General features: G+C 44.5%; 2 protein-coding genes across 14 annotated transcripts in view; one reads left to right on the top strand and one right to left on the bottom strand.

Moving 5' to 3' along the window:
* The window catches only part of LOC142578866 (putative divalent cation/proton antiporter TMEM165), a 7,202-nt gene extending 3,602 nt beyond the window's left edge, over positions 1-3,600 (bottom strand). The window contains exons 1-3 of the mRNA XM_075688518.1: positions 2,918-3,600; positions 2,696-2,794; positions 2,557-2,612 (exon numbers count right to left, since the gene is read on the bottom strand). Of these exons, the coding sequence (XP_075544633.1) occupies positions 2,557-2,612; positions 2,696-2,794; positions 2,918-3,074 (312 nt within the window). The 5' untranslated portion in view covers positions 3,075-3,600. The remainder of the gene's footprint in view (positions 1-2,556; positions 2,613-2,695; positions 2,795-2,917) is intronic.
* Positions 3,601-3,954: 354 nt separating this feature from the next.
* Positions 3,955-11,453, top strand: part of syd (JNK-interacting protein syd) — a 102,009-nt gene continuing 94,510 nt past the window's right edge. For 3 of the 13 annotated variants that reach the window (XM_075688507.1, XM_075688506.1, XM_075688499.1), the window contains exons 1-5: positions 3,956-4,535; positions 5,852-5,972; positions 6,063-6,133; positions 6,211-6,296; positions 7,063-7,234. In XM_075688507.1, coding sequence (XP_075544622.1) covers positions 4,224-4,535; positions 5,852-5,972; positions 6,063-6,133; positions 6,211-6,296; positions 7,063-7,234 — 762 coding nt within the window. In that variant the 5' untranslated portion in view covers positions 3,956-4,223. Of the gene's footprint in view, positions 4,536-5,851; positions 5,973-6,062; positions 6,134-6,210; positions 6,297-7,062; positions 7,235-11,453 lie in introns of all 13 variants that reach the window. The other 10 variants (XM_075688510.1, XM_075688504.1, XM_075688503.1 and 7 more) reach the window with 5 other exon arrangements.

Below are 11,453 nucleotides of genomic sequence, written 5' to 3'. Positions count from 1 at the left end.
CCCCCCAATTCTTCTCCTCTCGCCCTCCCTCGTAACTCCCTCACCTTCGACTGTCACCGCGCGCGGGCCGTGCGGCCCCGCCGGCCCGGCGCCAGCTTCCGCTGCATGAGGTTTCATGTTTCATTTGACCGGCGTGGGTAGTTTCGTCAGTTTCGTGGTCCTCGGTAGCTGCATAGAGATAGTAGCTGTGTGCTTTTGCTCCGCGATGTTTCACCCGTTTCACGACTCGTACCGCTCGTGCATCGTGCAGTGGTGCACGAATACCTCAAAAGCAAGCCCTGCAAGGTTGTTCCGGTGCCTAAAGACAACAGGTGAGCGCGCAGACCCAAGGGAATCAGAAGGAGTATGTACACGAACACAGCCCTGTCCACGTGCGTACTCCATGAGCCTCCGGACGTCGTTGCGCCTTGATTGTGCTACACTTTCCTCTTGCCTGTAGAGAAAGCTGACAAATAGATGTTCCTCCTCATTGTCACCTGGTCTATGACTTGCGTTTTTCTGTGCCGTCTCATTCTGCAACTTCAGTAACTTGCCCAGATTTCCATTCCGCCCTCAGTGCTTTTTCTGTGTGTCACGTTCTACAAACGTACTGACAGCTGAAAAATCACTGCTCTTTTTGTGTATTATCTCAGTAATTATCTCTGTGTAGGCATGATACGCTTCTTTTTTCTTCTGGAAAGCATGAGCATTGCAAGTGTCCTACATGCAGATTTTTGCAGTTCGTGTTTATTATACAAAGGAGTGCCCATTTGGTACGACTTAGTGCCTTAATATTACTGCTAAGTATTGCATTCGGGGCGAAAGGAAAGTCGTGTTGTTGGCTTATTTTACCTCGTCTTTGATTGAGGAATAGGCCTTTGTGCGAATGTTTTCTATATGTGCTGCTACAAAAACCGACCACCTTCTGTTCCCCTTTGCCACCGTTACTCAAGTTGTGGCGAAGTGCAGAATAATGTGATAATGTGTATTTCAGTTTTTAGTACAATGTTATTTTTATTCTACCTTGTCTTTTTAATTTTGTTCAGTAATAATGAACATGTCACGCATTTCATAAACTTTGGTGCAGGTTTATAAGTAAGCTATTTTTTGTATGGCTGTCAATCAAACAATGTTAGCATGTCATTCTATTTTCTGGGTATTTTGCGTGTCATTGTTTTTGCCTTTACCAGTGAGTTTTTCCTTTCTATAGTTGTCATGACTATGTCATACACGTCGTCCAGTTTTGTGCAATATCTTAGTGCATATATTAGAAGCTCGTCTACATTTCGGTCTTGAGGGCGTTATATAAAAATATATATATATTTTTTTAATATGTGTGCGTACATGAAACGGCCTTCGCGTTTTCTAGCGCTTTCTTGTTATTTCACCGTCTGTGAACTTTTGTGTTTAGTACTATTGTATAAGTCCTGAACCTTTCACTTCTGCTCATTTTTTGAGCGTGTATCACGCCACGTTATAAGAAAAATCTTCGTTTTCGGAAACGAAGTCAATAAAGCGAGACCAAAGATCTGTTGTGTTGGAAGTGGAATTTTTTTTATGACCCGACACGTGCTGGTATAATATAAGTATGGGCAAGACTGCGTGCGTGCCAACGCATAGCCCACGGCGCACCACGCGCCAGCTCGCAAGCAATGTCAATGCGCGGGCTTGCTAGCTGGCGCGTGGCTTGCTAGCTGGCGCGCCCCGCTTACGCGCTGCGTAAGCGGGGCGCGCGGCATGGCGGAAAGAGAGCGGAGCAGGTCGGCATAACAAAAAGAAAAAAAAAAAGTTTGGGAAAGGAGGCGCCGCGCGGCTGCTGTTCCTGTTGCCATGACAACGTAAACAATAAAGTGCGCCGCCATTTTGCTTCTGCATCGCACTGCGGTTAGGGCCGTAACTGAAGGGGACCTTGGCGCTGGCGTCGAAAGAGCGTCTGCTCGAAAACAGCCAATGGCAGCCATGCGGAGATTCACCCCTGTGCATGGTCACTTTGCTCGCTACTGCTGCCGAGTTTCCTCCCGCCAGCGTTTTGACAGCGAGTGTCTGCGGTCATCGAGGGTGATGTGTTCATGTTTGCTGGGCGTGCTTACATTATGCTTGTTAATTTAGTTCGCAAAAGAATGTTTACAAGTTCGTACGGCCGATAAAAACACTGTCCTTACTTCGTATGGCTCTCTGGCAATTTGCTATCGCAATCGATGCTTCGCCATTCGGGTGAAACTGCGACTTTTTTTTGTTTTTTTCCTTCTTAGTTGCATATGCACATAAGGCAGTTGTGGATAACTCTCACTTAATGGTGGTCGAGTCTGTTCCCTGTTAAAGCTGGGAGGAAATTTGGGATAATAAAAAAAAAGCAATAGCCATGCAAATGGATTTCATAGCGATATTACACCTACTATGAGACATACGCTTCCAGGATTAAAGGTAGGACATTTAAATCGCGCTTAAACTGGCAATAAAAAACGCATACGACTCTTGCGCTTTTACAGAGCGTAACATCTCGAATCGAGGGTAGTGCAAGTAATGATTTAATGAAGAATAGACGAGAAAAAGAAAGGGGGGAAAGTCTATATATACCTCGTTTTCAGCTTCCTGGATAATAACCTTAGTTTGGCTTTTCTCCATTGCATAACCTGAAAACAAATGTGTATATGTATGTAACGTGTATAGGTCATAACAACTGATAATTGAAGGGATGTGCCCCGATCGCACTAACCTTCAGCAATCATTCTGGAGCCGAAAATAACGAGAAGAATCACAGACAGGTAATGCGTGTAGTCCTTTTGCAAGATGGAGGCGACTGAACCAATCATTGCTGTACAAAGACAAGAACATCAGTAATGAGAAGCATTGTTATTCACTTATCACATGGAAGTGGTGCGATCATCATTTTCCTACCACGTGCCCTACGTTATAAGGTACTATAATATCTGCGTACCTGAACAGACGGACATCAGCGCATTGGCCGACAGCGCTCCTGCAATGGCGGATGTCTTGGAGTGTTTCATGGCCATCAGCGCCGTAATGAAGAAGGTCTTGTCTCCCATCTCGGAAAATATGATCATGGTGGCTATCGCAAGAGTTTGGGGATCCATCTTTTCTGCAATCGTCGGTGCTGTAGCACACGTTCAACTATGGTTGAACGACAGGGCACACACTATGATACAAAACAGTGCTAGGTCAGCAGCTTTCGTGAACGGGCATTTACCGACGGTCGGGGGATCTTCAGCTCCTTTTGCGATATAGCATCGGGTCGGCTGAGGCGTCGAGTGGAGTGCTGGTGTTCCTTGCGGCTGCAGCAGTCTTGTTTATCTTCTAGAAGTACGTATGCGCGCATACGTGTGTCTTGAGCCGATTGTCTCCTTTCAATTATCTTATCTATTGTCTCCACGTGCGTGTTCAGGCTAACATCGCAGTCTTCGAACAGGCAACAAGAAGCGGGCTACTGATAGTAACTTCTTTAGATGCGGTGGGCGCGCGAACCTACAAAACGCACACGATATCTTAGCGTCTGCACATATATTCGCATCTGTAATCACTGGGTGCAGGTGAAATACTTGCGTTGAGAACATTTTATAAGTGTGGCATATCTGGTATATATTCAGTGACCTCTAAGGATATATAATTTTTTATATCTTTGTTAACGGTATACGTGTCAGCACTGCAAGAAAAACTTCTGGGCAGAAACTGTCGCTCAATTTTCTGTGATATTTGTGAAGGCTGCGCGCTTCCAGCTGAACGCAGCTGCACATCTTGCAAACGACGCGCTTACATATAATAAAATAATAAAAAATCAATACACCAATAAAGCTCGCCGTGTGGAGCAAGTGCTGCAATGCCCTAATTGTTGCTGTGGAAACTGAGCAAATGGCAGTGACTCTTGTTGCATTGGTCATTTCTGTTCTTGACCTTTCGGCGGCTCACGGTTGGACACGGCCACACACGCGGCCGACCTCACCGCCGCGCCGCCATCGAAGCGCAGAAACGGGAATCCCTCAAGAAGCAGAGCATGGCCAACGCGCGTGCTGAAGTTGACCGTACTCCTTTCCCGTATCTATGCAGGGGTTCGTCGGCTTGGCAGTTGTCGGTCAGCTCAGACAGGACGAACTTCGCATCTGCCCCAATCGTTATGGGTGTCCAGGCCCTAGGCCTAGGAAATAAGCGTCTCCACGCCCTAAATTACAGTATTTCATCGACTGAGGAGTAACAGAGTCCCCGTAATAGTCAGCGAACGCTCCACAAACATGGAGACGGAATCTCCGATGCAGGAAACCGTCTACGGAACGACGAACGAAGAGACGCACGATGTGATGTCTGAAAAAGTGCAGACGTTGGCTGGTAATATATACCAGGAGTTCCAGCGCATGATCGAGAAGTATGACGAGGATGTGGTCAAAGATCTTATGCCACTCGTGGTGAACGTTCTCGAGAGCTTGGACTTGGCTTGCATGGAGAACCAAGAGCATGAAGTGGAACTTGAGCTGCTCCGAGAGGATAACGAACAGTTGGTGACACAGTACGAGCGCGAGAAACAGCTGAGAAAAGCCGCCGAACAGGTGATGTTGTGCTCATATTATTCTGGTGTATTGATTCATCTCTGCTTTCTTGGCATTGCCGTTTGCTGCTAAGAGCTAACCACTGCCCTGAGCCTGCGAGTCAGTTTCCGGTGTAGAGCCGTTGTGAAATGTTGGCAAGAATGAGATTCTTGCGCTCACCTCACTAATTAGCGAGATACATCCTGTAAATCAAACTATGTAGAGGCGTTCAAGAACGGTCAATCACCATACTGTCGTAGTCTGGTGGTATTCAGTGCGGAACTCCATTCACCACATTTTAGGTCGGCGGTCACGGGCCCGGGCACAGGTTATGTTTCTCGCTTGCACAGTGCGTCGGCAGTCGTTGAACCTGGTGGATTAACTACCACTGTACTTGTTCATGATCAGGGTGCTTTCTCTTTGTATATGATCACAACAAAATGTAAAACAGCGATCAAAGCGGAGAGTTATCATGATACGCAGATCGTATCCACATCTGTACTGTTTCCTTTATCGCATGACATTGCGATCATGGTGGCTCATGTTCCAATTCGCGAAGTGCAGAAGCAGTGTGCGTGCGCTGGCCAGCCATATGTGTTGTGAAACAATGCGACAGCGTGCGAGCGCCGTAATGGCCGCAAGCAGTCGGGCGCCGGTGAAGCGCGAGTCAGCTGTTCGACCACCCAAAGAATCTTCGAAGCCCTGTTGGGAGGGTGACCTAGTTTTTATTGTTTGTAACAGGCAAGGCCGTAACGACGTTATGCAACACCTAGAACACGAGTCGTTTCTCTTCGCACTTTCGATGTCAAGCACTGCTGTCGGGGTTACAAAATAAGTGAAACAAAAAAATCTAGTAGGTGAGAACTCTTGTCGCCGGACCTCTTGCTTTGATACCCGTGTTACCAGGGATGAAACTCGCTGTCTCGTTTCGTTGAACTCTCCGTTCATTCAGTGAACGGGCCTTTCGCAAGGCCAGAGTCGCCCACTTCCCGCGTTTGGGTGTATGCTCTGCGTGGTTCGGCCGTGTGGGTTTCACTTTATTCCTCGATGCGCACGCAATCGCTTTCGTCGTTTTCGCTCTTGTTTAAATGCCTTTCTGGCTTCCGGAATGCTGCCATCTGTGCCTTGTACTACATCTCATGATTGTAGCTTTCCTGGCCTTCGTTTGTGTCCACTGGCTGGTCTGTATGTTTCATGCCTGTCATCATGTTCGGAGCTCAACCTTTCATGCTTAAGCAGTAACTGTGAGGATCGTGCTTACGATCGTATGGACCTGTTTGACTATATTATTATCTTATGCACCACTGTTTATTTGTTTTTATCTGACTGTGTTACAGAAACTCCTGGAAGTGGAATACACTGTAGATGACGATCGTCGGGACCTTGAAGGGAAGGTTGAGGGGCTGGAGTCTGCTGTTCGCATACTGGAGCTCAAGTCAAAAAATTCTTCAGATCATGGTGTGATGCACTTATTTCGGATCATAGGCTGTTGATATTTAGCAGTGCTGTGGGGACGCATTTCAGTCATTAATCCTTCTTTAATTTCAGCTTCAAGATTAGAAGAGAAAGAGTCTGAAATGAAAAAGGAGTATGCAAAACTACATGAAAGGTATACTGAAGTAAGTAATGCCTGAAAAGAAATGTATTTGTGCTGCCTTCTGGTAGTTTATGTGCATGTTTATTTGTTTACTTATAGTTATTCAAGACACACATGGATTATATTGAGAGAACAAAAATATTGTTTGGCTCTGACAGAATGGAGATGGCAGGTGTAAAAGGAAGGTGAGTGTTTATGAGACATATTTTTGAGTTTCAGTGATTTTGGAGCTGATGGCACTGGCATTTGACGCAGACATTGGTTTTTGTCTTTTTGTGTCATTCATGGTTTCATTGTGAGGCCTGTCTGTAAGAAGTTGTTGCTAGACTGAATCCATATTATCCCCATATTCACAAACTTATTTTGGCTCGACATACCTTTGACATTGATTAGTCGACTGCAGCTACGCCCCTTGAGTGTAGCTGTCACTGCACTTTAGTAATATACCTCAAGCAAACTGCAGTTGCTTGGGAAACACTCCTTCACTCCTGTGCCTTCAACTTGATGCTAGAAGTACCTCAGCGTAAAATTATAGATCAGGAATTGTCGAGGAGTGTTATTGAAATACTATGACTATTGGCGTCACAAACTACAACATGACATTTGAGGCACAGTGCTATTATGTTGACTGGTTGCACTTTCACTTTGCAAAACCAGGTAGGAGTGTTGAGGTGTACCTAGGCATTGGGGTAGTAGTCATAGCATATTCAGCATATTTGCATAAATGGTGAAACCCTTATGAAGCAGTGACAAACAGTCTCTTGCAGTCTTACATTATGTTCATTGATTTGCCTTCTGCTTGTTGGTTCCTGTATTATAACATTGTACTTCCTAAATTTTGGAGGCATCTTGAGCATTAAGTTATCATGTTGACACTGTCAAAAGCAGTGCTAGAACCTTGTTGCTTACCCTATCTTTGTCATTTTCCTTTCCTCCCATGTGGCTGAGCAGCAAGACTGGGATGCACTTTGCCCTCAGCAAATCTCCTGGTGGCCCCGCTTCCTTGGGTCTTTCAGGGGAAACCACTCCAGCTAAGACAATCCCAACATCCCCTGACTACCCAGACCTCATCTCGCCTACAAAAAGCAATGATTCCAATGCCAGCCTCAAAAGCGAAATACAGGTTAGTCCTTATTGACCCTTTTCACAGCGATTCCGTAGGCGCCACCATGTCTGATCACGTAATGACGTGACCATTCCTTGCCTCAGCTGCCTCCATTGCCTCTCTATTTACAATGGATGTGCATGATGCTGGTGTGGCTCAGTTAACCTCTGGTTTGGCGGATACCATAGACTGTGACTTAGTGGAAGGCTCGAAACTTTGGCCACAGCTTCAGAGGACATGCAAGCACTTTTGGAGCTCATTACGCCATGTTCAAACAGAGTGAGCAGCATATACTGTGCTTGTACCAAAAGTGGGGCTAGAAATGTATTCCAAGCTCTCTGATCTTTCTGTTTATGAATTAAATCAAGATCAGTGTGTTTTGCTCTTAGTTCTTTATTTGGAAAAAAACTTTGAACAAGTGACTTGTCATGTTTTTGACTCAGTAAGATTGCTCGGTGCTGTCACTATCAAATTGTTTATTTTCTGCCTAAGCACTCGCAGCTGTGCTTAGTTGCGATAGATTTTTCTTGCTGTGTGCAAAGTTCAGAGCGTAGACATTGTGTACTTTGTAATAGCTTGTAGCAAAGATGTATTATCGCTATTCACTAGCTTACTCAGTGAACTGTCACGAAACGTTCAACATCGAACATTCGTGTACTGTCACTGTAGTTGCCGTCACCCATAATCGACATCACCCATGCTTTGACGCATTGATTCCAGAGTGCACTCACTCACATATTTTTGATATGCTGATGGGCATAACTCAGCATATGAGCTGGAGTGGTTGTGTGTAAATAATGTGCAGGAGACAAAGAAGCGGCGCTACTCCTTTTGTCACTGTGTAACGAGCAGTACTCACTTTTGCCGACGTTCTGGGGCTTTCTGGTTCTTTGTTTGGATTCTTTCTTTGGAGGTTAGCGATACAACGCTGACAGATCAGTAATTTTTGCTTTATTCCTGAGGAAAGCCATGCATCACGAAGCGCCGGCAATGCAAGCTGTTATGTAGCAGCAGTCCGTGAACTTTGACCAGATTCATTCCATTCCTTAGTATGCCAGTCACTATTTTTGCAGCCAACTACTGTGCATATCTTCCCTCTACCGCTACGAAGTTTGCAACATGAATGGAGAACAGCGCATTGACAAACGCCCAGTTGCATTTCTAACAGCTGATCGCACAGTAGCAGGATAGGCGTGGTAATGGTTTCATATTTGTGCGCATTCACTGAGGCAATGTGCGGCACGCCGCTGAAAGCGCCGTCTCATTCCTTTAGAGCAAACTGCTCCGCAGGAGGGTCAATATCAAGCAGTGTGCAGAGCCTTTCATGACAATATGGAAGGGTGTACAAATCTTATTGCCCTTTAAACAGTTGTGTTCATTTTCGGGCACTATACACGGACAGTATGGCCTGTGTATGTGGAGACAATTGTCTTATATTGTTCACTGAAATAATAATTCAGCCTCAGAGCAAAATTCTTATAGTATAAAAACATCTACAGACTATACCGACCTTCAGCCCTTTGTGGATGAAACTTATATACCAGTAAAATAAAGCTTACTTTTTTGTATATACTACTGAACAGAAGAAAAAAAAAGTCGGTGTGAACTTTTACAGCAATGGGCATGTTGTTTGTGAGCAGCACCAGGCAGAATTGCAGAACTGGGATTTTCAGCAAGAATGTTATCATCACTTTGATAAATGCTACTGAAGCATCACAAGTCACTAATGCAATTGCATCTAGTAAACTTACGGAAACAATTAAGGCTCTTAATAATGTAATTATTGCTGCAAACAGGAATATTTTATAAGCATTTGTTAAAGCTACATGATAATGTTTGCTGTGAAAGCAAGGCTACACCTGAATCACCACAGTGCCCATGGGGCTTTTATAGCATTTTTTTCTTCTTTTTGCAACATACATTTAGATGCATTCACCATGGCCATTTCATTCTGGTAATCTGCAGGGCATAGAGTGATGTCACATTAAGTGCACAAAGTAGCATACTGGCAATATCAGCACAGGTGTAGCACGATACTACATCTCACTAACCCTGTGCAGTGAAGCTATGAGTGACATTAGAAAACCACTAAAGGGAACCATAATGTACTGGCTCCTCCAGTGTATTCCTGTGATTGCTGTCTGCGAGAAACTTGACTCACAAACAAAGTAGCATACTGGCAATATCAGCATAGGTGTAGCACGATACTACATCTCACTAACCCTGTGCAGTGAAGCTATGAGTGACATCAGACAACTACTAAAGGGAACCATAATGTACTGGCTCCTCCAGTGTCTTCCTGTGATTGCTATCTGCGAGAAGCTTGACTGAATGAAAGTGTCACGGAAGGATATAGTAGTGCATAATGGGAAAGGCCTTGTTTGTAACATGCACCCGGCTATTGTTACAGATTGGCTGACACATGCCATTACTGCACTGCACATTGTTGGTGAGACGCAGTATAGATCTATTGCACAGGTGTAAATGTGGCCTAATGCATGCTATTGGCAACAAGTGCAAAGGGCACTGTTACCAGCAGACTTTTGGATGGTGATGAAGAACATCTGAAGGTATGACAATATGACACATTACTCTAGCTCAATTTGCAATAACTATCAGAAGCAGTACATATTTATTGCTAATTAGTGCTGAAAGAAGGATTGTGCAAATCCACAAGTGTGCACTTTGCTCATCAAAATTTACTGTCAACTTTTGCTTTGGCTCTGATTTGGCAGTTGATACTGCATACATCTGTGTCAGGGCTGTTTGGAGACAGCTCATTGAAGACAAACCATTTTAAACTGAAACTGCAAATGAGGAAAAAGAAAGCTTATTTTCATGCAACAATCATCAACAAATAGTTAAAAATGTCACCTGCAGTAGCGTCTGTTCTATTAGCTGCAAGAGCTGTGTGTCATGGGAGATCCAGTAAATTATATTTTGAATAATTTGGGCACACATTGCAGTTCTGGGACTGAAGCCAGTCCTTTCTAGATGCCCCCACCCCTTCTAAACAAGGGGTGTGAGTGATTTCTCTTTGACATCATTGCAATTCTCCTTGACCACCTGAGAAGGCATCACTTGCATTATCGTGACATTGAATCCTTGAGGTTCTCATTGGTCAACCACTGCAGTGCAGCAGACGGAACAGAATGCATTTTATTGCGATAGCCATTATATGGACACTCCAGGGAAATTTTTCTTGTCGCTGTCACCGTGATGTTCCAGGTGCAGTCAAACACTTTTATAAAAATGTGCTCGAGACGTTGAAAATTCTTCATTATACAGGTGATTTCATTGTAAAGGTGATGCACCGTACCGCTCACATTAGAGCACGCTAAGCACGTTGAACAATAGAAAAGCTTTATTTAACATCAATGCAAGTGTAAACTAGTGAAATTAAGTTGCAAATTTTTTTGTGCACGCTTTATCTGACTATGGTCTGATGGGATATGGGAACTGCAGCCAACCTTATAGCATTGAGATTGACAGCATGTTGCTTGGCGAAACGCAAGTGCAAAGTAAAGCTGCAAATTGTCGGGTGCTGCTGTCTCTGTCCTTGTCACCCAAATCTCTTCATGACTGTTCATTATACATATAGGATTTTTATCACCACCTTTGTTGATACTCGTGTCCTTATAGACCGAGCCAGCTTTAAAGACATCATTGGTCGTAGGTTATGATTACATCATGTCATAATTTGCTACATATTCATCTGCCATTGCATCCACTGATGAGCTATGACATGCAGCGTACGAGTTTAGCAATTCCTGGAGCAGTGTAGCAGGGGGTGGGGGGGTATTCTGTAAATATCCACCTAGTGGACAATCCATTTTGGTCATTGCTGATTGACTGGAGGTTTACGTGTGAGAAGGAGACAGGCTGGGGGGCACCCGTCTCTTTCTCACGCGTACTTCAGCCCAGCCAATCAGCACATCAGTGGCAGCCAAAATGGACTTGGCCACTGGTCGCACTATTCATCATGCCAACGTTGTTGGACGTTTCATAGCTGACAGCATGCTGTTACTTCTATCCAGCAGAAGTTGCCTGAAGTTCTGCGTCGCACCAAGATGTCACATCCATGTATGCTTTGGACACACTCCGCGGAGTTGCAATGCTGAACTTTACTATTGCTGTCAATGTTTTGCCCTTCAGGTGAAACTGCTGGTTTCCTCACTATAGTTCATAATTAGCATATAAAATAAGAAGATAAAATCTATAAACGCAGGTATTTCGT

This window comes from Dermacentor variabilis, chromosome 4 (assembly GCF_050947875.1).
Source record: "Dermacentor variabilis isolate Ectoservices chromosome 4, ASM5094787v1, whole genome shotgun sequence".
Classification (NCBI taxonomy): Eukaryota; Metazoa; Arthropoda; class Arachnida; order Ixodida; family Ixodidae; genus Dermacentor; species Dermacentor variabilis.
This window is presented reverse-complemented; position numbering and strand designations above follow the sequence as displayed.